Genomic DNA, 27,194 nt, shown 5'->3' with positions numbered 1-27,194 from the left:
ACATATGTACGGTACAAAAGCATTTTAAAATGGGCAGAAAGTTACTGCAACAATTGCTCAATGCTGCCACTGGAAGTACTTTGGAGAGAACAGCCTACAGTACCGATTGAAAATAACAAGACGCCGTGCGATAAATTTAGCGCGCAAACGAGCGTGGAGGTTGGCGCGATAACATGTCTTGAAAAAAAGTCAAATAGCCGTCGGTATATTAACGCGTGACTCACGCGTGGAGTGCCACGCGCTAAACTTGCAAAACCCACGCGACATTTTGCGTGATTACTAGAGAAAGAATAGTGCTTTGATGTCGCTCAATTCCCATGATTATCCCCATAATGAAGGTTGCTTTGATGTTGTGTAATTCACCGTTATTACTGAGATTGAAGGATGCTTTGATGTTGCGTGATTCACCGGCGCTATACATGTGTAGTTGATTATTTTGGGTGTTTAAATAATGGTCTTTTAAAATGAATTTGGCGGTCTGATTGTGAAAAAAAAATAGACTCAATGTGTATTTTCATTGTTGTGAAATTAAATGCCAGTCGCTGTCGGCATCTTGTGTCTGTAGTTAGTGTCGGCATCTTGTGTCTGTGATTAGGTGTCGGAAACTTGTGTCTGTGATTGGAAGTTGGCATTGCTTGAGTTGTGATTGGTTATAAGCCAAGACAATGTTCAACTTGGTTCAACCTTTGAGAAGTCTGCGTCGTCGCCATATTTTCTTTGGTCCAATACCATCTGCGCGACGCCCACGCGTGGAGCGCCATGCGCTAAACTGGCAGTACCCACGCGACATTTTGCGTGATTTCCCGAGAATGTACGTGCTTTGATGATGCCTGATTTACCGGCGCCATACATGTACATGTACATAGTTGATTACTTTGTAACGTCGGCATCTTGTGTCTGTGATTAGGTGTCGACATCTTGTGTCTGTGATTAGGTTTCGGCAACTTGTGTCTGTGATTGGAAGTTTGCATTATTTTGCTTGAGTTGTGATTGGTTAAAGTCCAGACAATGTTCTTAAACCTTTTAGAAGTCTGGGTCCCCATTTTCTTTGGTCCAAGACCACCAACGGCGTGGCCCACGCGTGGAGCGCCACGCGACATTTTTCGTGATTACCCGAGAATGTATGGTGCTTTGATGATGTGTGATTCACCGGTGCTTTGATGATTCACCGGCGTCAATTTTTTTTATTTTGTGTGCTTATAATTATTCTTTTGAAATGGATTGGGATTGTCATTATATAAAAAAAAAACATATACTCCAGGCAGGTGTATCCTGGCTGTAGTTTTATTTGTTGTAAAGTTAAATGCCAGTCGGTGTCGGCAACTAGTTGTGTATGTGATCGGAATTCATTCGATTGAGGTGTGATTACGCCTGGGCAATTTCAGCCACGGTTCAACCATTAAGAAGTTTGCGTCCGTGTTTTCTGTGAGTATGATTGACACTCTTATCGAGATCCAATCATGTCTTATCTTAACCCCCCCCCCCCCCCCCCAGTTTGTTATACATTTTGTTTCCCTCAAAAGACAAGCCGCTGGGTTGCGCGGTGTCTCTGTGGTTTTCTTTGGGTTCGGTGGTTCCCTGGCCAGTGTTGTAAGCTAGGACATTTTTAGTGGTGGGCGCAGCTAAATTTAAATTTGGTCAGAAATTGCGAGCAGTGCGTGCGTACTTTGTTGTAAGGATTGTTTTCAGGGCTAAATATTAACATTCCAATTGTGCCAAATACACATTATGTAAGATTCAAGATTCACAATTTTTAAGTATAATGACAATTGTTATTACAAAAATGTGTTAATACAAAATAATTGTGATGCATTTGTTGTGAACAGACTGTTTTTGAAATAGTTTCTGCTGTTTGCTTGTTGTAATCCCGCCGCGATAAAGTTGAACTTGAACTTTGAAGGTGGAGTAACTGTCTCGATAGTCTCAGGTACAGTTTCATTCTCAGCACTAACTGAAGCTGCACGAGATACATCTTCCAATCTTTTTGCGTTTTCCAAAAAAGTCGTCCAGCTTACCGTACGTTGCGAGGCCATCTTAAAATTTACACAGATCTCATTCAAGTTAAAAACCCAGCGCGCTGTCACACGTGTGGGCGAAGCGAACGTGTTTACATGCCTACATCCGGGACACGCGAACTCGTACACTAAACTTTACACAGCCCTTGTACTGTTGTGTGGCGATACTGTTTGTGTGTACATGGAATGCGTGAAATCCCCGCGAAAACCTCACGACTAGACTTGTAGTGCACTCTAGGGTCTACCACAGCGCGCGCTGGTGTACACCACATGTACACACATACATCGTGTACATGTGCACGATACCAGCACCGCCGCCCACCGTGGCTACAACACTGTCCCTGGCCAAATGCCAGTTGAAATGACATTGGGAATTTAACAGCCAATTGGAAAATTGTGTTTTACAATACGACCAGTCTTGATTTGTGTATAGGTATCGCCTCCAGTAATGACTTAGACTACGTTTGTTGACGATAAAACTACTTTAGTGATGGTACCCAACCCTTCCCCTTCGGTACGGTAGATTAGTACGGTAGACTAATACAATATTAATACAATAATTATTATCAATGTTATCAATATTAGCAATATTATCAATATTAACAATTTGTTTAAGAGACGGTTTTAAAAGTACCTGTTTTTAGATATCAATCGATGTTTATTTTGAGCATAACAAAATGTACTTTCCACAAAGGAAATTATTTGACGCTTGAAATGTAGTTGTCTTTTGTTACTGAGATCATAGACTAAAACTATCCAAAGATCGTTGCCAATTTGCTTCTGAAATTACTCTGGCGATCATACTAACTCTCCCTCTTCGGTACCATAGATAAACACATTAACACTTGACAAATTCATTTTGTTTTCTTCAAAGTAACGCCTTAAAAGTTACTTGTGTTGTAATAATCACGGGCAGTTATATATTTATAACAGATTTATTCGACATGATTGAGTTTTTCTCCCGAAAATCTGATCTGTGTCCAACTTGTTATTTTTTAGTAATAATATTAATGCCCATAAAAGCGGAACGCCATCACAAGTTATTACCCAACTATGAAACTGTTAAAATATTAACATTTAGTTCGGCACAGGCAAGCGTATACATATTCAAATGGGCAACTGTAAGTGACTTTGCGTTGACGTTATCAAGCATCAGGATATTTTTATTAGTTGGTTAATTTTATTGCGGATCGCGGCGATGATTTTTTTCTTGGAAAAAAACAAAAAACAATCGAAATCCACACAAATTGTAGTTGTGTTCGCCCGGTGGCGTACATACAACATTTTTAGTTTACAATAATCCATAATTTAATTCAATTTTGTTTCATCACACCCGCACCCCCGCCCCCCCCCCCCCCGGCAACGTAAACAATTTTAAAGTATGGATATACGTTGACCTCATTTTTATTTAGGTGAAGGCAAACGGATTACTGGTCGTACCCAACTCTTCCTGTTCGGTACGGTAGATTAATACACATGACAATCATATTAACAATTTGTTTTTGAGTCGGTTTTAAAGATGTTTTTTAATAACCATCGCCGTTTATTGATAAAAATGTACGTATCACAAAGGAATTATTTTGCGCTTATTTCCTTGATAATGAAGGACTAGAACACTATCCAAAGATCGTTGTCAATTTGCTTCTGAAAATACTCTAGCGACCGTATGTCCGTAACTCTCCCTCTTCGGAACCGCGTGGATCAACATCTGACCGTAAATTTATTTTGTTCAAAGTAAGTCTTTAAAGTGAAGTGTATTATAATTAACCTCGGGCGATATTTTTTCATTAAAGATTTATTTGACATAATTTCGTTCTGGTGCCGTCTTTGGTTTTAAAACCACACTAAAATAATATTGAAACAAATCGAAATCCATATGTTTCGTGTCCGCCCGCCCGGCGACGAATAATAATAATTTACAGTTTTGGTCAGGTTATCTTAACATTATGAATAATTGAAGTCGATTTTGTTTTCTTATATCCACACCCCCTGTTTACAAAAATACAAATTTTCAGCTATGGATAATATACGAATAAGGGTTGAACTTTTGATGATGTTGACCTCATTTTTATTTAAGTGAAGCCAAACGGATTAATGTGAATCTCCCATGTATATTAAATTTATAATGATATCCGTTTGTGGATGATAACATTACTCTATCGATCGTACCCATTAAAACCCTTTCAATAGATTAATTATGACAATCAATGTGATATTTTATTTTTAACCATCGATGTTTATTTTGATCATAAAAATGCACTAATCAAAATGGATATATTTGACGCTCGAGTTTTGTCTTTGGTTACTGAAGGACTAAAACTATCCAAAGATCGTTTCAAATTTGGTTTAAAAATTACCCAGGCTAGCGATCGTACGTCTGTAACTCTCCCTCTTCGGTTCCTTGGAGTAAAGCTTGACCGTAAATATTAACAAGTAAACAAAAAATCAAAGTCGTATTTTTTATTTAGTCTCCGGCAGTTATTTTAATCAAAGGTTCCTGCTACCATTACAACGTAAGTTTAGTATTGGCATTTTTAAAAGTCATATACCAAACGTATACACTATGCGGATATGCACACTGCTTGTAGAACTAGTTTGCTCTCTACACAAAAAGAAGAGCAAAATAATCGATAATGAAAGCTGACTGTACTGTGTGGTGGATAATATAATACGCGCATGTTTAAAAGACTGTCAAGTTTTAAAACAGAATCTGCCAAGTGAAGTAATACATTGTAACAAGCCACAGCCAGCGTATCTTACGCAAACGCCCTGTATAAAGTTAAATCCTCAGTGTGCGGGGGGGGGGGGGCATAGAGCTCTATATTTAGCTCTCTCTATGTGTGTGTGTGTGTGTGTGGGATACACTGTGTGTACTTTAATTTCCATGGCCCGATCTATAAACCTACACAAATTTCGCATTGCAGGCGAATAGGCAATGATTCTTTTAGATTCGTATTACTTACAACACGACGATTTCTCGTGCAACACTCTTAAAATTCAATTTTTTTTTTGCTTTTTACTCGAATCTACAAAAACAAAAATTCAATCAAAATAGCAACATCAAAACATTGTTTTAAATTATTAAACCAACGACCAGTTAGTGTTGAGCAACTCGGGCAAAAGTACTATGAAAATAGGCGAAAACATTTGTATATACATTTTTAAAACCCATACAAACAACCAAGCCAGCACCCCATAATGTACCCATCTATCGTTCAAAAGGTATATATAAAAATGTATAATTAAAAAAACGGACACAATTAAATAAAGCTGATAGGCGAGAAAACACTGCTTAGCTAAATTCTTTGCTGTATAAAAGCAAAATATGAGTGGGGCACAAGTTGCAACGATGTAAATTTTATGGAATTTTGGCTGGTACACTGTGTCTGCTAAGCAATTGTTTTTCTGTGCTTAGCATTTTCTGTGATTATGGGCTTTATGAATTTGAACCCTCTTTGAAGAAGAATAACTGACAGACAGACTTCAACTTCGCGCTTGAAGGGGACACAGCAATTTTCCTTAGGTCTTCTTACGTTTTTATGCACTTCTTTTGGGGAAAATAAGTTTGTATTGGAACCTTGCAGCACTGCAATTTTAAGGCCTGCGACTTTCCTTAACAAGATTGTAATAAGAATGATATGAAAATAGCAATATTCAGAATGATGTGTACAGCTCAACTTGTTCCCTCTTCATTAACGCAGGACTTATTTGGCTTAGAAGTTTTTTTCCAGTACTTTACGTTTCGAGGAAAGCATATCTGCCATTTAATACATGTTTAATAAATACTGTGGCTAAAAAATACTGGGGGTGATTGACAGCTCCAATGTTCAACGATTCCTCTGTGGTGCCGCTGGTTGAATTGTTGTGGCCTTTGATTGCGGGACATTCTGTTGATGGTAATTCAATCCGACTGGGGACAGATTGTGCATATGTGCAAAGATTCGAGCGCTTCCTAGCAACAGTGTTGCCATAGAGCACCAAACTGAGTTTCAACATTGTACCCGTAAAATTGAAGTAATGTTTCTCAAAAGCAGCTAAATAAACTGCAGTAGTATGATTTTACCTTACTTAGTAAGTTATTGCGGCACCATTTGACGCAATGAGGTGTTGAGTGATCCCGAACTGGTCAAGGGTAAATTGCCCCCACAAAGAAGATTTTGGTAACTTCGTCTCCTCAAAAAAACAAAATGACTGCACAGTATTAACAGGAATGTTTTTATACACATTCTTATCATTTTACATAAATATTTTTTGCCCCGGCACTCCAATTCTAAAGGTAAGAAGTTGAAACAGTGTTTTTCAACCAACATTTTTAAACGAAAAAATGATCAATTTCGCAGATAACCTTCTGGAAAACGGTCATAATTTATTTGCTGATGATATTTGGCACCTTATTTTTAGGTTTGTTGGTTTAATGGGTGTTAATCTTCACCTTTATCAACAGAAATTGGTAATAATGAGAAGTGATATAATTATTTGGTTATTGCAAAGTTGAAGTGATCCCGAACCGGTCAATGATCCCGAACTGGTCAAATGACTGTACTTTTGACGAGTTTGCTTCCTTTTCCAGAGTGTATTAACAAGTTGAAATTTTTGACAATTCATGCAAACCGTTGCTGTTCATTGTTAATAATTTATATGAAAATAGTTACTTCAAATTTCAATAAAATATTTGAAAATGTGTAGAATGGTAGTGGTTGTCCATTGATGTCCGTCCCTCACGCATAAGAATGACCCAGCTCTCAAAGTCTGATTTCCACTCATACGAGATTGTGTGTTGAGAATCTACGTCTAGATTGTACAACAGTGTGCACATACGTAGCGCCTATGTACAATGTATGCTGTAGTGAAAAGGTGCTACTGATCTAACGTAACAAAATGGATGTTTTCCTACACACACAATGTATAGGGTTATTTTCATCTAAAAAAATCGATAACGAAATCTAGTTGTGTGTGTATAATGTGTGGATAATACGTGTGCACATTGTACGTATGCAGTCTGTGCAGTAAAGGTCTGTGCAGTAAATAATGACGGCGTATTCGAATCTGCTAGCTAGTGTTGAATCAAAACGCCAGCGAGTACATTTTTCATCAAGAAACTAATGCTTGACACATTCTTTGCTGAGCAAGAATTTAGTGGGCACCAGTCACAACAATTTAAACTTTATGATGTAAAAGTTCGGCTGGTTACCTGTTTATGTAATACCTTTCTGTGCTTATAGCAGGCGACATGATAGACGTGCTAACATGCTTTAATTATGGCATGGCAGGGCCCAATTTCATAATGTTGTTAAACAGAAAAATATTGCTTAGCAAATGTCTATACTAAGCTTAGTAGGCAACCAGTTGCAAAAATACAACCTTGACGGAACTTTGGCTGATTACAAGTTTCTTTTAAGCCAGATTTGTCTGTGCATGCTTGGCGGTCAGTTTTTATACTTACAGGCCTGATGAGTTCATTTCATAGCAGATTCAAGTTCAGCTTTATGAAAATCAGAATTTCGGATTTCCCCCCAGCGCTTCCTAGCAACAGTGTTGCTATGGAGCGTTGCCGCTAACATTGTGATGATGTGATGCCTGTGGTTGTATTACTACATTGTTGTTGATTAACTAACTTGATTTTTTACAAGAATAGTGCAGACTTCAAAAATGTGACGAAATTTGTTTCGTCTTAGCAGCTTTAAACTTAACTTTCTAACTGAAACAAAACCATAAAACTTATTTCGTAAAGAATAAATTATTCCGACAATCAGTTTTTTAAAAATTACCCCAAATTATCCATGCCTAAAAGTAAAAGCTGACTTTGTGGTGTATTTTTTTGTTTGTTCCTCCGAGCTTTTGTATCCTTAACTAGGAGAAATGACAGCTTCACGTGATGTTTGTTTGGTCCGAGTGTCTGTGCTAAGCAAAGTCCAACCAGCTTTACATGAGAAAAATTTGTATTCATTTGCCGCCAAACAGTGGATATTCCTCATGAAACTACATTGGTTGTGTATATAGTATATAGGCCTAGTTGATAAACTAACCTTAAATGATACTCTATCTAAAGAATATTATTTTTATAAATTAAAATATAGTCTCCAAGTAGGGCCAGTGAAAAATAGAAACAATAATTTACAGTCCACAAATAATAAAAAAAGTTGAGAGATAAATAGTCTGGACGTTTCGAACAACATAATAACCATTTTTCTTTTAAATGCTGCCTGAGATTATTGTTAATATTTGATAGGGCCTTTAAGGAAACCATTCTCGGTTACCTTGTCTGTTTTCCCCCAAATTAACCCCACAAGTATATTTGAACCTCTTAAAAATGTCCCCGCCAAGAACGGTCCCCGCTAAATTTCCCTACCACGGTTGACACTTGTGATGTTAACCGCGTTCAAACGGGGGGGGGGGGATTACGATTCCTCTGTGATGCCGCTGTGGTTTGGAGTTTCTTTACTTTATAAGCCTTCACATAAAACAGCAGATTCCTTCAACATAAATACGTGATTGGTTGATTCTGTGGATCGGGGCTTCTGTCTTTTTGTGGTTATATCGCTTGCGTGTGGAAATAATTGATGCGACAAGGCCCATGCTTTGGAATATTCTTACGCCGCTCGGAGTATGGTGCCTAAATAAAGAACACGTCTACACCGCGGGAGTCGTTGACTTTGTTATTAATACCTTGCTAGAGAATTTTTTATGATTGAAAATTCTGTTAAATTATCTGCTTTCTTAAACTTTGTATTTTTTGGAATTAAATCGCTCTTCCATCTCATGTGGAATAATTAATTTAGCGCGTGGAATCCATTAATTTAGCGCGAATGCTTATCATTAAGATCAATTGGGACTTATCGCGTGGGGAAATAAGGTTCTGTACTATTAATAAAAACAGATACATTACAACATTATCACTGGATCGTAGCCAAGTCCGACGATTCTCAAACCACAATGTTATGTCATGACCTTTTTTGACGCAATTAAATATTTACTGCTCCCGCAACTAATTGTTTTCTATTGTTATTGCGTTCAACTCTACCGAAATTAATTAATTAATCGATGTTCAGCAGAAACTGATGCTTATAATAATAATAAAAATAATAATTATCTCAGATCTTGCTTAGATTCAACCAATGTTCCTTGGTACAGGCTTCTTGAGTTTATTTCATACCCAGTATTTTCCGTTTTAATAAGGAATTTGGTCTTGTGTGGGTGAACTCCTCAACGCAGAGTCCATGCCAACTTTTATGGCTCTGCTTCCCGCCGGCAAAACTTGCATCACCATTCTCCGCCTTTTGTACAAGCGCCCCATTTCTGTTAACTCTATCAGATTTCGGGAAAGGGTTGTCCACTTTTGGTCCTCTTTTTATGTAGGCAAATAATGCCTAGTAAAAACATGGAGAACACAAGCACACAAGCAAAACACCGTTGCTATAAACCTTAGAGCTATGCTAAAACCAATACGTGAAAATACGCTATTATAGACGCTAGGCGAAGCACCCCGTAAGCGCAGTTTTTGTTTTGCTTATAGCTTAAGGTAAGAAAACTGGGCCGGGTCATGTAGTATGTGTATCGTCCGTTGCGTTTATTACAAGTTGCGTTTATTTCAAGTCAAAGGCCTGATTTAACCTCATTCATATTTCTCACGAACGGCACAGAATACGTTACACATCCTTAGTTGCTTACATGTATACAGCTAATACAATAAATGTTACGTTTTCTTTAGAAACTGTTGTCGATCGGACTTTTTATAACTTATTAAAAAGTGCCTTTTAGGAAACTTATCTCTGTTACCTGGTCTGGTTTCCCCGAAGTAGATCCACATGTATATTTTTACCCCTTAAAATTATCTCTGTCTATTAATGTTCCCGATGCTAGATTTCCATGAAGTGATTGACACTTTGAACCGCGTTTAAAGTGGGGGGGGGGGGGGGGGGGGGTAACGAGGTTCATCGTCACAGAAACACGATTCCTTCGTGATGCCGCTATAGTTTGGAGTTTCTTTATTGTAAAGCCTTCAGATAAATCTGCCGATTCCGTCAAAACAAAGACGTAGTTTGTTGATGCTGTGGATTAGACTTCTGTCATTTTGGGGCCTACACCGCTTTCTGTATGAAATAATTGCCGCGGCAAGGCCAATAAGCTTTGGAAAGGTTCTTACGCCGCCTAGCAACAGTGTTGCCATGGTCAGAGGAAGGTGCCTACAAGAGCACGGCCACTCTGCAAGAGTCTCTGACCGACTGTTTTTTTCACTGATTACTATTTTGTTCAAATGTGCGGCTCGAAAACAATTTGGCAGCTAACGGTTTTTACCCTGCACACGTATGTTTGGTATTTTTGTATTAACCGATTCCAGCAACAGTGCTGCTACGGATCGGAGCGTTGCCGCTTACATTTTGCTGTGACGCTTGCGTTTGTATTGTTACAAAAACCTTTGTATTGTAACTGATCAATCTACCATAACTTTTCAAGAATAGCGCAGGCTTGCAATTTATGATTGTGGTTTTTTTTCGCCTCTTGGCAGTTTCAACTTTTAAACCCAAAAGTTATTTTCGATACAGTATAAACAATTATAAAACAATCCCAGGAAATATCTTGATTTGTTTCTTACTTAATATGTTGTGAATGCCTCGTGCCTGAAGCTGAATTTGTGATGTTTTTTTCCCTGCTCCTACTTATCCATATGCTCTACAAAAAGAATCAAAACATTAGTATTTTCCCGCCAAACAGTGGACGTTCCTCCAAATTGTTTTTATTGATAACTTCCAGGACACCTCCAATGAAACTCGTTCGAAAGTTAAATAAATTATTTAATTAAAATGTTATCTTTAATCAGGGTCATTGAAAAAAAGCAGAGCGGTTTTATGCATGCCACAAATAATAAGAAGAGTTGAGAGATTAAGCCAGTCTGAGCGTTGCGAACACTGTTTCATTGTCTTCAATTGACATAACTTAAATCAAACTTTCCTTTCAATAATTTTTATTTTAAATGCTACGAGCTATGTTTGAATTGGGATTATTTTGATTAATTTATGAACCAGGGAACCTTCAATGAAACTCGACTGAGAAACAAGTTAACCCTTTAATTAAAATATCATCTTTAATCAGGGCCATTGAAAAAAGCAGAGACAATAATTTATTCCACAAACAGTAAAAAGAGTTGAGAGATTAGTCTCCACCAGTCTGAGCGTTTCGAACATTGTTTCGGTATTGGCTTCAACTGACATAACTTAAATCGAACTTTCGTTTCAATAATTTTTCTCCTAAATGCTAAGAGCTATATAGGAATTGAGATTATTTTGATAATTGAATTAGGGCCTTTCAGGAAATTATTCTCCATTAACTTGCCAGTTTCCCTCGAAATTAATCACCAAAGAATGGTTGGTACGTCTTCAAAAAGTCCCCTCTATATTTTTCCCAAGTGATTGACACTTTTTCTGATGTTCACCGCGTTCAAACCTGGGGGTGGGTAACAAGGTCCATCTTCAGAGAAAAACGATTCCTCTGTGATGCCGCTGGAGTTCAGCATTTCTTTATTGTTAGCCTTCAAACAAATCTGCCGATTCCGTCAAAATAAAGACGTAATTGGTTGATTCTGTTGATCGGACTTCTGTGATTTGGGGCCTACCGCTTTCTTTATGAAATAATTGCCGCGGCAAGGCCCAAAAGCTTTGAAAAGGTTCTTACGCCGCCTAGCAACAGTGTTGCCATGGTCAGAGGACGGCGCCTACAAGAGCACGGCCACTCTGCAATAGTCTCTTACCGACTGGCTTTCGTTTCATCGCATACTGTTGTGTTCAAGTATGTGCGGATCGAAAACAATCTGACAGCTTAGTTTTTACCCTGGCTTAACGTGTATGTGTAACTCAGATATTTTTTAACTAACCTTAGTGATTCCGTTGCTGCGAAAAATTTGATGTGACGCATGAGGTTGTATTGTTAAAATTACCTTTGTGTTTTAAATGATCATTCTACCATAATTTTTCAAGAATATTGCAGACTTGAACAAATTCGATGGTGTTTTTTTTTTCTTCTTGGCAGCTTCAACTTTTTAACCCAAAACTGATTTTCGTGTAGCATAAATAATTATTAAACAATCCGAGATCTGGGTTTTGTTATTCAACATAATGTCCATGCCTCATGCATAAGGCTGATTTTGTGAAGTTTTTCCATGCTCCTCCGTATCCGTAAGCTCTAAAACAATGATAATTCGAACATAAGTATTTTTCAGAATTGTTTTTATTTATGAACCAGGAAACCTTCAATGAAACTCGTTCAAAAATTAAATTAATTATTTAATTAAAATTTAATCTTTAATCATGGCAATTGAATTTATTCCGCAAATAATAAGAGTTGAGAGTTTAATAGTCTACGCCAGTCTGAGCGTTTCGAACACTGTATCGGTATTGTATTCAAATGACATAACTTTAACAGAACTTTCGTTTCAATAATTTGTCGTTTAAATGCTAAGACCTATGGGAATTGGGATTATTTTGATATTTGAATTAGGGCCTTTTAGGAAGTTGTTCTCCATTAACTTTTCAATTTTTCTAAAAATTAATCCCCAAAGAACGTCTTGAAAAAGCTAAGTCTTCAAAGAAAAATGATTCCTATGTGATGCCGCTGCAGTTTTAATTTCGTGATTGTTAAGCCTTCAAATAAATCTGCACATTCCGTAAAGATAAACGACGTATTTGATTGATTCTGTGGTTCTGAATTCTATTATTTGGGGTTACGCGCTTGCTTGCTGAAATAATTTCCGCGGCAAGGCCCATAAGCATTGGAAAGTTTCTTAGCAACAGTGTTGCCATGGTCAGAGGATGGTGCATGAGCACGGCCACTTTAAGGAGTAGTGACCGACCGTCAACTTGCTTTCTTTTCAATGTGCGGCAAACAATTTGGCAGCCAAGGTTTTACTCCACCTATTTCTATACGTGTGTACGGGTTGTTATTTACCTTGCAGTTGAAAACAAAACAAAAAAATCCCCGAAATCTGGAAAATGACATTCTACTTCAAGGAGTTTTTTATCCCGACATAATTGATCTCATGATGTTGTCATCTTACGTATACGTTTTGCAGCATCAGAGCAAGAAAATAAAACGTATCAAGGAGGCGATATCCTTCTCTCAGGCTGTCGACTTTGTAATCATAAATTATTTCTGTAAGACGACATCCTACTTTTGAAGAACTATGTTTAAGCAAGTTTATGTTTCCTTTTTATAGCACATAATTGAAAAAAACTCACAGGGCCAAAACCCCCCACTATAAATTTATCCCGACCAAAAAAATGCACACCCTTCAGTAAGATGAGTGACAGCTCCATTGTTCAACGGTTCCTTTGAGATGCCGCTGGTAAAACATTTAAGAAGCTTTGCTTAAAAAGTGTGGTTTTTGGGGGATCCGACTTTCCCATTGATGGGAATTTAATCCACTGGGGACAGTGGCAAAAGAGGACACCAACACTTCCTATGTGATGCCGCTAGCTTTTTATACTTGTTTCTGAAACTAGCTCGTCCAATAAAACGGGCTGTCTCCTTCCAAATAAAGACGTAGTCGTTGCCTATTGGGTTAGTTTTAGGCGGTAGGTTTATACAAAAGTGACTGTATAGAACTTTCGTGCATTGGTTCATTTGGAATGGGTTGTCTATACGCAACAATTCCTCTGTGATGCCGCAGGAGTTTCAAACTTCTTTTCAGTAAATAGTTCTTCAAATCAAACCGGCTTTTTCCTTCCAAATAAAGCTGTAATAGGCTGTAAACTGTGGTTGCTTTCAGCTGGTAACAACAATGAATCACATCTCAAGCATTCACGCAACCATACAAGGAGAATGGTCCAGCATTTTTCGCGTGGAGATTGTCGCGTGGAGATTGTCGCGAAAGAGTACCGCCTACGCGCGACTAATTGCCGACGGCTGTTTACGCATTTTGTTGTCTGGCGCGATAAGACCCACGCGTTAGGCGGCGCAACAGTCTATCGCGCCAAGGCATTTCTATCGCGCTAAATTTATCGCACAGCGTCTAGTTATTTTCAATCGGTACTGTACAACGTGGTACTCGCTAAGAGGGCTCTGTGGTACTCGCCAAGGCAGTGACACGGTCAAAGAGAATGGGAAAGAAAAAGCCACTCCTACACGTCAGGTATGGGCTATTTAATGGCTTGAACAAAGCTGATCTCAAGTTCTTGTCAGACGTTTTTGTAGAGAAGGGCAAGGGTTTACTGGAAAAGATGAGGAATAGTACAGGTGGGGGTTCCTTTATGTTATGGAAGCCATGGTCCTTTAGGAGAGATGACGTTTTGAGGACATCTTAGTAGGCTGACACTAGGTTGATGCTCCATGCATAGAGGCAGTCAATGAAGGGTAAGAGTGATTTGCAGGTGGAGAAATGTCACTTCTGGTGAACTTTATGTGCTCAAAAGCGTCAGAAACTTGGAAAGAAATGCATGTTACCCGATACGTGCAGTAACTGAGACACTTGCACAACCTATGAGGCAGTTTCCATGCTCTTACATGTACATGATGCGACACAGCCTCTCCTACATGACCATTGGGGAAAAGAAAGTCTCTGAGAAGCAAAGTTAAGATGTCAAGGGAATTGGTCGTAATGGAGAACTTGCTCTCATTGACCAGTTTGTGTATCACATGTGCACCTTGGTAAAACCATCAACATGTCAGGCTCCAACTCTTTGCTTAAAGGTGAAGAAGCGTCTGGAGATGTTACACTGTACCGCCAACAAAAGAGAGTTTTCCTCTGGTGTGAACGGTGCTCTTTGTTGAAACATTGTTGTCTATTGAGAATAAGGTTCTTTATAAGGCTAGTCATCCATGGCTTGGGAAGTGGGTATTTATTGACTTATTCAGAGTATTGGGAAGGCAACACATTTGTCGGTAGCATTAGATTTAGAGTAGACTTCCTGCCAGTCATGATGAGTGATCCACATACCAAAATATTGTATTGAGGAATCCTTCATTGGTCGTACTACAAAGTATATGAAGTGTTTTCCTTGTTGGTTGTTTTCAGCTTTGGTAAAAATAAGACTGTGCAGTGATGACTTGTTCCAATGGGAGAGCAGATGTTTGGCTGCTGGTAGTAATCTGAAAGATTGGTTATTGTTTTGTCAAGAATAGCACCTTCTCTAGTAGGTTGTGTATCCACCTGTTGGAGGCCATTTCCTAAACACAGTTGGCTCAGTGGAAATGTTAAAGTTTTTGGTTTAAGTTTCAGTCTTTGAGTGGAGTTATTTTGGGTATGTACAGACCCAAGTGAGATTGTTATGTGTACTTGCTAGTCATTTTTGGTAATTTTCAGCTATGTTTTCCGATAATGTTGAAGTTTTGGAATATAATTTTTCAAAAGTTTTTGGAATAAAAAAAATGTTAAAGTTTTTGGAATAATTTTTTTTAAAAGTTTTATTTCAGGCTCAAACATTGACATCTGGATTTTAAAGAACCAAACTCAAACTTAAAGTCACCTGGAAGTGGTACACATGTATTTTGTCAAAATAAAGCTTTTGTCACTAAAATATGTGTTTTGATGAGTGGAATATGAATAAACAATTAACTAAGGTTTAAACAAATTAGTTTCCATGTTATTTACCAATTTGAAAATAAGCCCGACCCGAGAGGGCGCTGTTCGTGGCGTCAATCGAGGCGTGATGAATCGCATGCAGTGCCAACACAAGATAGTGACGCTTGGTGCAAGCTTGAACATGCCCTCAAAGTTGAAACAATACCTGATTTTTATTTACGTAAGGCAAATGCTCCTTGAGGTTCGTACCGTCTTTCAGGTACCTTCTTCGACTTCCCCACTCTCTGGAAAAATTGTTGGGATGGCGTCATGTTTTAGAAAAGAACTTTTCTCTTCATGTCAAAATGTGTTGTGTATTCCGGATTCTCAAAGCCAACGGCTCGAAGTGATTGCTGCACAGCGCTGGAAAAGACGTCGGACCGGACCACTTTGCCCCATGAACCCCATCTTTAGTTGTTTTGCTGCATCAAGCAGCAATATAGTTGTTTTGCTGCATCCAGCAGCAATACACCTGGTCGACTTTGCCAAAAAAATGCAAGATAAAACCTTTTTTCGAAACGTAAAACTCACTACTAGGACTTGAATGTGCTTGCAGGTATGTGTGCGATGTTTGATCGAGGCAAAGTCTCCCTCGATTGACGTCACAAAAGGGGTAGGCGGAGTCACCCCCCACACAACTGTTTTTGTTTTTTGTTTTTTTTACATTTAAATCGTTAAAAACAATACTCAAAAATGTATTTAATTGTTCAGAAACACATACTCTACTGTTTGAAGAAAAAATAGATATATTTCCAGGTGACTTTAAATCTTAAGGTTTTGAAATAATTTGTTAAAACAAAAATCAATCTCTCTGTCACTGGTTTCAGTTTAATGAGCTGAAACAATAAAAACCTTAAATGGTCATAACTCCTGATTGCAATGATGTACTGACTTGAAACTTAAATCAAATATTGCTTCCTACATATACATGTAGGTACATATGAAAAGATAAAACTCAAAGAGTGTATCACTGGTTCCAGTTGAATGAGCTAAAACAATCAAAAAACCTTCAATGGCCATTAATTCATACTTGTCAATGTCTCCACCCCTTTGACCATCAGTTGATCAAATAATTGGTTTTTCTGTCAGTCATTGGTTCTGTCTGACGATCGGCAGCTCGTCATGGCAGCTTCTCTGTCTAGGTTAATATACTATTGTCAATCAAGTCATGTGGGTCGGCGGAGCAAGGTTGCAAATATAATTTACCGTCTATTTTATGTTTACCCATTCAACTTAAGGGAGGCGGGTACCACACGTACACAGACTGGAGTCTGCAGAGTTCTTGCAACCACTATTAACTGTATTTATTTTAATATGATCCTCTTTTCTTTGTAATTTTCAAGTTGCACGTCTGTTTTTTTAAAACAGGTACTAGTCTACAAAGCAGGAAGACAATTGCAAGTTCAAGTAGTGCAATAAGCGTTGATAGTCAAAGTAGCCAAGAGAAAACACAGTTACTCTTACAGCCTCAACCAATTTTTATGTAAGTATCATACATGTTAGTGGAATTGTCGTGGCCGAGCGGTTAAGAGCATCAAATTCAAACTAATCAGCAGAGTGTGGGTTAGAATCCCCAGCCGTGACACTTGTGTCCTTGAGCAGGACACTTAACCATTGCTTCGTCCTTCGGATGGGACGTAAAGACATTGGTCCCATGTGTTGTGTAACGCATGTAAAAAAAACAGTGCACTTATCGAAAAGAGAAGGAGTTGCCCAGGTAATCCTGGTGGTGGCTGCTATATGCGCCCTAGCACTTTGTAAATCCTTATACGGTGCTAAATAATTGGGTCTCAGAATCCATCACTGCAATACCCCATCTTTCTGAAAGTTTGTACGTACTCAGCGCCTTGTTTGGTAGATACGTGCGCTATATATTATATAGCGCATGTATCTACCAAACAAGGCGCTGAGTATGTATAAGACTTTGATATTATTATTATTATTATTATTACATGTTTATTAAAGTACATGTACCATTGAAAGCTTTGCATAGAAGAAATAATGCAATGCAATGAGAATGTAAAACATACATGTAGAAAGGGTTTCACCAGAATAACAAATCAAAGGTTTTGTACTGGCGGAGCAGGCAAGTATTTTTTAAGACCGGGAGGATATGAAAACTACATAGTGAAAAAAGTCAACTTTATAATACCTGAAGTATTATTCTGTTGTATTTTTGTTAATTTGAAATTCTAGTTGTTTTTTATTGAATTCTTTTCTTGCTGTTTAATACTTTTCACGTCGTGTACAGACAGCGGCAAAAAGTAAGGTAAATATTTTGGTGTACAAATTTTTCCATTGGGACACTTGGGCAAATTAAACAAATAGGTGTTTAGATCCTGTAAATTTGTTTTGAACAAGTCCTTTTTCATCGCCGTGGTTAAAGGGACACACCGGCTCACCATTAACGCAATTTAGTGGTGTAGAATCATAGATGAAATTTATTAAGATGGTTGCTGTAAAAAAAAATCATCAAAATATGACGTAATTAGCAAACAATTATTAAAAAAAACCAAAGCGGTCTAAGATCAGCGTATACGCTTTTCCAGCCATTGAACTGTCAAATCTGGGGACATTGATGCGCACTGTTGTAAGTAGACTGGTGCTCTGTTTATATCAATGTTTTACTATGACGCAGCTTAATGATTCAATCTACAAATCCATTATAACTTTAAGAGTCCCTGCCTGTAAGAATGTACCAAATTAGGGGGGGGGTGTGATTTATGGGTTCGCAGATCTTCTTCCAAAAAATTAGAGTGATACACCATCATACCAAACGAATAAATCCAAAATTTTAGTTTGCTGACGCTTTCGGTTTTGGAGTTACCAGTTATCAAAGTTTGGGCCAAAAAGCCCTCGAGAAACGAATAGTACATTCCCTGTAAACACAAAAACCAGCGCCAAGGTCATCCCAAAAAAAGTAAAACATTTTTTGAAACCTCCAGTTGGGCTTATATCATAAGTAAAAAAAAAAAGTTGGGATCTCGTTGGCGCGTCATGTTACGCGCACCTGAACCTTTGACGAACAGTGCCCTCGTGCCATTTTCAACGCCTCATAACTCAGCGCGCCTATAAGTTCCCATGAATTAAACAAGTTCAAATGAGAGAGCTTGCATCCCTAAAACAAATTTAAGTGCAAAGTGCATGGGATCTCGTTGGCGCAGAGAGATAATAGAGGTCAAAGTTCAAATTTTACCAATATATTGCGTTTTCGCACCTCCGTAACTTCGCGCGCCAAAACAAAAAATTGTTTTTATGGCAACTGGGTATTGGAACAGTTTTCATCTAATGACAAATGGAAAAAGAATCTTGGGATCTCTGCATCTTGCATGTCAGAAGATTTTTTGAAAATTTTCTAAAGTATTGCCATTTCACACATTTTGGCCTAAATTGGGACAACATTCACTTTTCTCATCACTGTAAGTATCTGTGCCAAACAAGATCCCATCAATTTTTTCTTGTATTTGGTTAAGTTGAGTGTTCCTTAACAGAATTCAAATGAAAAATAATTGAGATCATGTTGGCCCACCAATATAACAAAGGTCAAAGGTCATATGAAACTACACTACTGCCTATTTTGGGCGATTTTGCGTCGTCTAGAAATCCACGCGCCAATATGATCCCATTAAGTTGTCCGCATTTTATGATTATATAGATTCTCAGCAACAAATAAAAAGCAAAAATCAAATGGTTCAGGTGCGCGTAACATGATGCGCCAACGAGATCCCAACTTTTTTTTTTACTTTTGTTATAAGCCCAACTGGAGGTTTCAAAAAATGTTTTACTTTTGTTGGGATGACCTTGGCGCACATTTTTGTGTTTACAGGGAATGTACTATTCGTTTCTCAAGGGCTTTTAGGTCGAAACTTTGATAACTGGTAACTCCAAAACCGAAAGCGTCAGCAAACTAAAATTTTGGATTTATTCGTTTGGTATGATGATGTATCACTCTAATTTTTTAGAAGAAGATCTGAGAACCCATGAATCACCACTTGGTACACTCTTACAGGCAGGGACTCTTAATAAGCAATCGACATATTACACGCATCATCAGGTGTGCGTTCCACTCGCGCAAACGTTGCCAACAGTTGCGCACGTTCACCACCAATTTCAAGTGGAACGAGTTGTGTGCTGCCACCGTTGGCGAACGTTGGCAACTTCAGGCGATCATACTTCTGAGGTGTTGGCGAGTGGTTTTTAACATGGCGGACAGGCATACGGCATTATTTCTTTGTCACAAACATAATTGCATTGTATTTTCGGTGAGTTAATTAGTTGAACAAAGATGTAGAAAAGAGGGCTACATACAGCAAAAACTAAAGTTTAAAAAAATAATATGTACGGTGCGCGCCATCTTCATTTCAGGGCACCGCCATTGACATCGCATAATGCGCACCAATCAGTCCAAAGATAAAAAACATTTGCGTGAACAGTTGCGAGTCGTTTGTGCGAGTGGAACGCACCCTAGGCAAATCCTTTCAAAGATCGTCCCGATCAAGAACACAAAGAAACTACCCCAAAATATGTGGGGACAAATTCAGAACAATTTAATAAAGCTTTTTAGATCCAAGGGTGACTGACGTACCACAGGCACTAGTAAATAAGGCTCCACTGATTTGCTTTGATGCAGTTGGGAATGCGATCGTGGCGTTACATGCTCCTGACATGCCAGGGCCCAAAGTCACAAAGCCTGTACTAGCACAAAAATTTGCTTAGCACAGAATAGTATTTCTTAGCAGAAACTGGTTACTAGCCCAAAATACTTAAATTTGAATTGCTGTGGCTGGTGCCCGATTAAATTTTTGGTTAGTAAAGAAGTCGATTAAGCAGTATTTTCTGCTTTTAAAACCATGTTAACAGATGAAACTGGGAACTGGTGTTACATGAAAGATTTTTAAAGCATCTTGGAATTGAAAGCGTACCTTGATGGACTGAAAGCTTCTTGAGAGAACGTCAGCGTAGCTTACTATCACATCAGCGTCAAAAAAACATTCAAAAGTTACAACGATCCTCATCATCTGCAGGCAGCATGAACTCATCCGTGTGGTATGATAGCGGCGAATTCACACGTGTTTTCGTTCATATATATTTAGTTACCAATCTCATCTCTATGATCCCATAATCCATCACACATATTTGCCTATATGACGTCAGTGTAGGCAACCTTATACTGCATACATTCTACAGTTGCTTTGTAGAAATAGTTTCTGCAGCTTTTCTAAGACTTCATGACTTTCACGTGTGTCGGATGCAGCGGCAAGCGGCAAACATTCGCTGATGTGATGACTTTTTGTTTTGTAAGCAAAGTTCGGTGTATAGTTTGTTTGAAACATTGCGATCGCTGCGTGCTACTTTTTTCAGAATTCAGTGTTTGCATCTCTTTGGTATTTTAATGGACTGCACTTTATCCAAAGCATTCTTGTATAGACACCGCCTAGTGCTCTTTTTTGATTGGCAGTAAGAGTCCATGTGTCGGCTCCGTACAGAAATACAGACTCAAACAGATGTCTCTTGATGTCATCGTTGAGCCAAGGGGCCAATTTCACTAAATGCCAAAATTGGTCGCTAAACACGAAATCTATCACAACTTAGCGATGGATTTTGGATAACGATTTCACTAAAACTTTGCGATGTGTTTACTGATTGCGCACTTGTAACTTTTATGCAATGTTTTTTGTTTTGTGCAAATTCCTGTACTGCGGGTCCCGCTATAGACAGGTATTAAAACTGGGCAGTTAGCTGCAGAATACCTGCTACGCTTAACAATGTGCACGGTTGATGATCTGATCATAGTGCAAGGGAAGTGATGCGTTACACAATGACCACGTGACGAAAGTCAAGTTGCATTGACATCATCAGATCACAACAAGAAATCAGTGGTGTTAGTTTTATTGTCAACTGTCACTTTAAAAATGATAACAATATTCAGGAAACACCCATCAAATTGCGTTTTAAAGATATTGTGAAGCACATGTGTGACACATGCAAGCTGCCATTTATTACACCAAACCAATCCAATGACTTCATAATTATTCCCATTAATAAATACTTTTTGTTAGCGAATGAAACGGCTACAATTGTCAAAATTTTGTGACTTTTCTCTCGGCAGTACTTCCAGACATGTTCAGGGGCCATATTTGAGCTTTTGATGGTTCCCATCTCTTTCGTGCATTAATCACATTACTGATCTTTGAGACCAGTGACTCTTTGAAATAATGATCTGTTCAGCGCCTTCACTGGGGTCAAAGGAGGCAAATGATTGGATGATAGCTGTTCCTTGTGCATTAAAACGCGCGCATGAGCTCGGCGTCTGTTTATACGCACGCACTCAAAATTGATACATTTTCAGCGCGCACTGGTTTCAGTTGAATGAGCTAAAACAATGAAAACCTTAAAAGGTCATTACTTCATACTTGTCAATGTCTCCAGCCCTTTGACCATCAGATAATTGATCAAACAATTGGTTTGTTTTTCAGTCATTGGTTCTACCTCCTCTAGGTGTTACCTCAATTTGTACCTTGGCTTAAAGCCAGTGGACACTATTGGTAATTGTCAAAGACTAGTCTTCTCACCTGGTGTATCTCAACATATGCATAAAATAACAAACCTGTGAAAATTTTAGCACGATCGGTCGTTGGAGTTGCTAGATAACTATGAATGAAAAAAACACCCTTGTCACACGAAGCTGTGTGCTTTCAGATGCTTGATTTCGAGACCTCAAGTTCTAAACTTGAGGTCTCGAAATCAAATTCGTGGAAAATTACTTCTTTCTCCAAAACTACGTCACTTCAGAGGGAGCCGTTTCTCACAATGTTTTATACTATCAACCTCTCCCCATTACTCTTTTCCAAGTAAGGTTTTATGGCAATAATTATTTTGAGTAATTACCAATAGTGTCCACTGCCTTTAAACATTTTTCATTACTATTATAACTGCTGTTATTTAATGTATTTTCAAGTTGTGCAAATTGAAATTAACCAAACAAACAAACTATTTGTATGTAAGTGATGGCTTGAATATCACCTTGCTTCCTGTGCAAATTGTATTACAAAGCTTAATTATACACTTAATTTTATTGGTCATGTTTTAGAATTTATAAGCGCTTCACTCAAATTTCTCTGCATAACGATTTAATATTGAGGTTCTCTTTACATTTACTTTTTATACAGACTTGGAACTGACAGAGATGATTTAAGTGAATCTTACCAAGTAACCCTCAGTAATGTACTTTGCCAAGGACATCATATGCTTGTGCAAGTTGAAACAACATGTCCTCCACCTCGGAAAAAGAGTAAAAGAAGAAAGCGAACTGTCATCAGGAAACTGTAAGTACATGCATACATGTACATTGTATACAAGACATTTATAAAGCGCAACTACATCAAGAACGCAGTGCATTAAATTGGGTATAAATAATTTTTGATATACTTCTTGAATTTGCATAAAGAGTCTGATTCCCTGATTTAGACGGTGAGTGCATCCAAGGAGTGGGGAGCAAAATAAAAAAAAATGCAACTTGATGCAGACATAAAGTATTATGTTGGAGAAGATGGAGTCTTAAAAACTTGAAATTTGTATGACCTTGGTTTTTTTTTCATATCCTTGGTTTTTTGGTTTCTTTTTGTACTGAATATTTTACAATATCCTTGTCTTAATTCACTTTATTGCAACGTCAAGTTATTTGCATTGACAACCATATTCTATTACAGGAAATACGTTACGTCCGATACCTACAAATACGTCACCTCCGATACCCACAAATGCATTGACAATGCGCAAGCGCAAGCGACTCCACTGAACAAGAACAAAGCACCCCTCCTTGCTCTGCAGGTCCCGTGTGTACACATAAATTATCCCCTTTTTTTACAGCGCCCATAGTGTCAAGATGTTTTTTCCCAAGCTCTCTCAAAACAACGTAGCATTGCACACTATATAGGCAAAGCAGTCCAGTTTTCAGACACCTCCATTACAATGTCAGAATCGACGAAAGGAAAGAAGAAACAGAAAATTGAAATTTAGATCCTGCTGTGGTCTTCCCTCGCCCTTAGAGTTCGACGTCCATGCAACATGTCAGAGATGTCGCGTTTGTTTGTAGGAAAAGCCTACAGGGTCTGCCCCGGCTGGTCTACTGCGAATTGGCAGGATAGTCTGGCGGGCAAGTCACCTACCCAACGGAAAAATTTCCAGGGTTAAAGGGACACACTTACATTTTACAGTTTCCTTCTCCTTCTCCAAAAGCCCTTTCGCAGAGGTTCTGCCCAACTCACTCCTTCACCAAAGTTTACCATTCCTGTTGACAGCTTCTGCTCTGAGGCTATATTGAAGAGGCTTTCTCAATCTTTCAAAAGAAAAAGCATGTGAGAATTCCTGCTCGTGTATCATCTCTCTTTAATACGAATACTGAAGATACTGAGAGATTTTTCACGGTGCCGACAATTTTATCTAAAGTTGAAGTTATGCTTTGGTCTGATAAACCAACCCGAACAAATATCTTCCCAGATAAACGCACTAAAGACCTCAACAGTTCATTTGAGAAGCTAGACCGTCATTTTGGCTATGGGGCCAAAGTAGCCATCATGTCTATTTTATTGTTGGAAACTCACGCTCGGGCTTCAAAGGACCCCACGACAGTGGATCAAGAGCTCCTGCCAGTCATGTTTAGTTTTCTTGATGACTGCCTCAGTTTATGTTTACAGTCAATTACTACCAGTTTGGCTATGGCTACTTCCCTGCGTAGGTCACTTTTCCTCGATCAGCTCTACTGGCCCTCACAGTGCTCCAGAGAACAGATGGAAAAATGACCTTTCCTCGGTAGTGATCTCTTCGCCAATAAATTTGATGATGGTATGCTTCAAGAAGCCAAGCTTCTTAAGACTGAAGTGAAGATCAACCTGCGTCGACCCACGACAAGGTCTTGAAAAGTGACAAAGGGCCCTTGTGCGCCCCTACCAGCCCAATTTTTGTCGACCAAGGGCCTCGACCTCTTCCTAAATACTGGATCTGTTGGCTCCCGATCATCAACCTTCGGCCCCTCAGTGCCTTACTCAAACCAAGCATTTGCTGATGGAAACGCTATGAGCTGTCCTAAGGAGTCATACATATCACCAGTTCCGATGCCTCCAAGGGTCTTTACAAGAATCATATTTCTATGAACCTGGACGACTGGCTTGTCATTTACATGGACACTCGTCGAAGGTCTTCAACAAACTAAGGGCTCATCATCAACATAGAGAGGTCTTCTCTAGGTCCGTCTCAAAGCCCACAATTTCTAGGGGCATCCCTCAACATGACGACCGGGAAGGTTACCCACCCGCCCCCCTCTACTGTGGAATGTTGCCTCACCATAGCGGAATTTGTTCAAATATTCCTTACTCCATCAACTCTCCCAGCCAGGCCTGGCTTTGTCTTTTGGGATTGATGGCCAGTCTTGAAGACCTAGCACCGTGGTACAGAATGCTCATGTACCCTCTTCAGCTTCATCTGATTTTTTTCTTTACCGACCCCGAACACACACTTTAACCAAACCAGTTCCAGTCAATCCCATCTCAAATGGTACATTCTTCTTCTTCTTCTTCCTTTAAAGTGCTGCTTCAGAAAATTTGAAGATTACCGCACTGTGGCTGGGCGCACGCGTGAAACCATGGGACCGAAAGCCAATCAGGTGCAAAATATACATGGTGCAAGTAAAAACTGGCCAGCAAGATAACTGACTAGGTGAGACCCTCAGTGCATTCTTGAATGCATCTAGAGAGGGTGAGAGTGCAGGGTCCGTCTTCAAGCAGTTCCAGTCCCTAATTGTGCGAGGAAAGAACGATGATACATACATGTACATGTAGACCTGATTGCTGCAGTGCGGGATGTACATGTAGCAGCGAGATTAGAATCTTCCCTGCGGTAAAATAATTATACTCGCCACCCATTAGTGACTCTGAATACAGATTCCTCACTGCCGTGTTGTGGGGCGGCCACCTGGACGAACTTTTCAGTGGCGGGAACTTGGTCACCTACAGAAAAGCTACATCTTCACATCAACCTGCTGGAGCTTCTACCAACTGAAGGGGCTCTTCAGCATTAGAAGAACAGAGTCATATATCGTACAGTGCTTATAAAGACAGACCATTCCACAGGAGGTTCCTACAGAAATCTGCCAAGGGGGTACCCACTCACCTTCCCTCTGCACGCACACATGGGAACTCCTGAAGTGGTGCACTCCCCATCGGACCTTACTACCGGTACACCACCTGTTTTCATAAACAGTTATTTATGTGACAAAACCTTCCTCAATAAAAAACTAGTATTTATAATTTGACACGAATGACCTTTTAAAATGAAACGAGTGATAAAATATGCAAGTAGATGTGAATAACATAACAATTAACAAATTCATTGGAAAAAAATACGCAAATAAATGGCCAAATAAAATAAAACTTGTGTTCCTAACTTGATAATTATTACGATTGACCTTTGAACATAAAATGAGTGCTAAATATGAACAATAGAGTAGATTTATAACTTAGTTTGAGAGTTTATTTGCTGCCAAACGTCACGTAAGTTCAAACATTCCAAAACTAAGTAGATGCAAATAAAATTTTAAAAAATTGATACCAAAATATCAGACAGTTTAAATAAATAAATAGAATTTGATGAAGGCCATTTAAGTAGTTTTCATAAAGTTATTTATGTAAAAAAAGCTTAGTTAAGTTAGATTTGCATTAAAATAAATAATTAATTATAAATTAAAAAACTTAAAATAAAATAAAAAAAGGAAAAGAGTATATCAATTGACTATCAAGTTTATTATACAACAACAATTTAGTTATAATAATAATGAAATACTAATAAATACAAATAAATATAAATATATAAATACAAATAGTAATACTTAAAGGCCTAGCTTCGTAGCTAATTTTCGGCACTTGTCGTTCAATGCATCCTTCAGTGGTTTAGTGTAACTGTCCCGTGCCATTGCAACCGGCCACTGTATATCTGCTTGGGCCGCTATGGCCTGAAGAGTAGGATTTCTTTTTAGCACCATTTTTTGAACTTCCTGTCCCTTGCTCAGATCTCACTACCATGGTAGTTGTGGATGGCGAGTTCGTCTTCCGTCAACAGGCGGACACCAACTTCAAGACGAAGTCCTTCGGATTGTCGACCTTCTCAAAAATGTCTAAAATATATAGTTTTAGACATCACATAGACGGCTATGTCCGGATGTCCGATTAAGATTTCCCCATCTGCTCCACCATCGACCTCGACGTAGTTTGGGACTCCTTTCCCAGCCGCCTTTAACCCCCACTGCTCCCGTAGCTTTGAACCTCCATGAGCAAAACTGAGAGCATATCTCTGTTTTGACGGGCTACATTGTATTCTAGCACAGCATTCGCCAACTTGTTCTGTTTGACAGGACTGGTGGATGGAGGCAGGCGGAGCTGGGCCGGTGGAGGATGTAGGACGGCTGGAGGCAGGCAGAGTCGAGCGGCTTGAGGCAGGCGTAGTTGGATGGCTTGGGGCAGCAGGCGGAGATGATGGGGGAACAAAGTCCACCACAGTTGGATCAGGAGAACCAAGTGCTACTCGCTTTTTCCTCAGCTCGTTCAGTGGAATGTCCTCGTCGCTCTCATCGCTGCTCT

The 27,194-nt window shown here is 38.9% G+C and overlaps 1 protein-coding gene across 6 annotated transcripts in view; it reads left to right on the top strand.

Annotated features, from left to right (window-relative positions):
* The window catches only part of LOC139936943 (uncharacterized), a 212,923-nt gene that overhangs the window by 130,951 nt on the left and 54,778 nt on the right, over nucleotides 1–27,194 (top strand). For all 6 annotated transcript variants that reach the window (XR_011786037.1, XR_011786039.1, XR_011786038.1 and 3 more), the window contains exons 20-21: nucleotides 16,933–17,047; nucleotides 22,734–22,889. Coding sequence is in view for 3 of the 6 variants with exons in the window: in XM_071931792.1 (XP_071787893.1) it covers nucleotides 16,933–17,047; nucleotides 22,734–22,889 (271 nt within the window). In the remaining 3 variants the exon portion in view is untranslated. The remainder of the gene's footprint in view (nucleotides 1–16,932; nucleotides 17,048–22,733; nucleotides 22,890–27,194) is intronic.

This window comes from Asterias amurensis, chromosome 5, assembly GCF_032118995.1.
Source record: "Asterias amurensis chromosome 5, ASM3211899v1".
NCBI lineage: Eukaryota > Metazoa > Echinodermata > Asteroidea > Forcipulatida > Asteriidae > Asterias > Asterias amurensis.
This window is presented reverse-complemented; position numbering and strand designations above follow the sequence as displayed.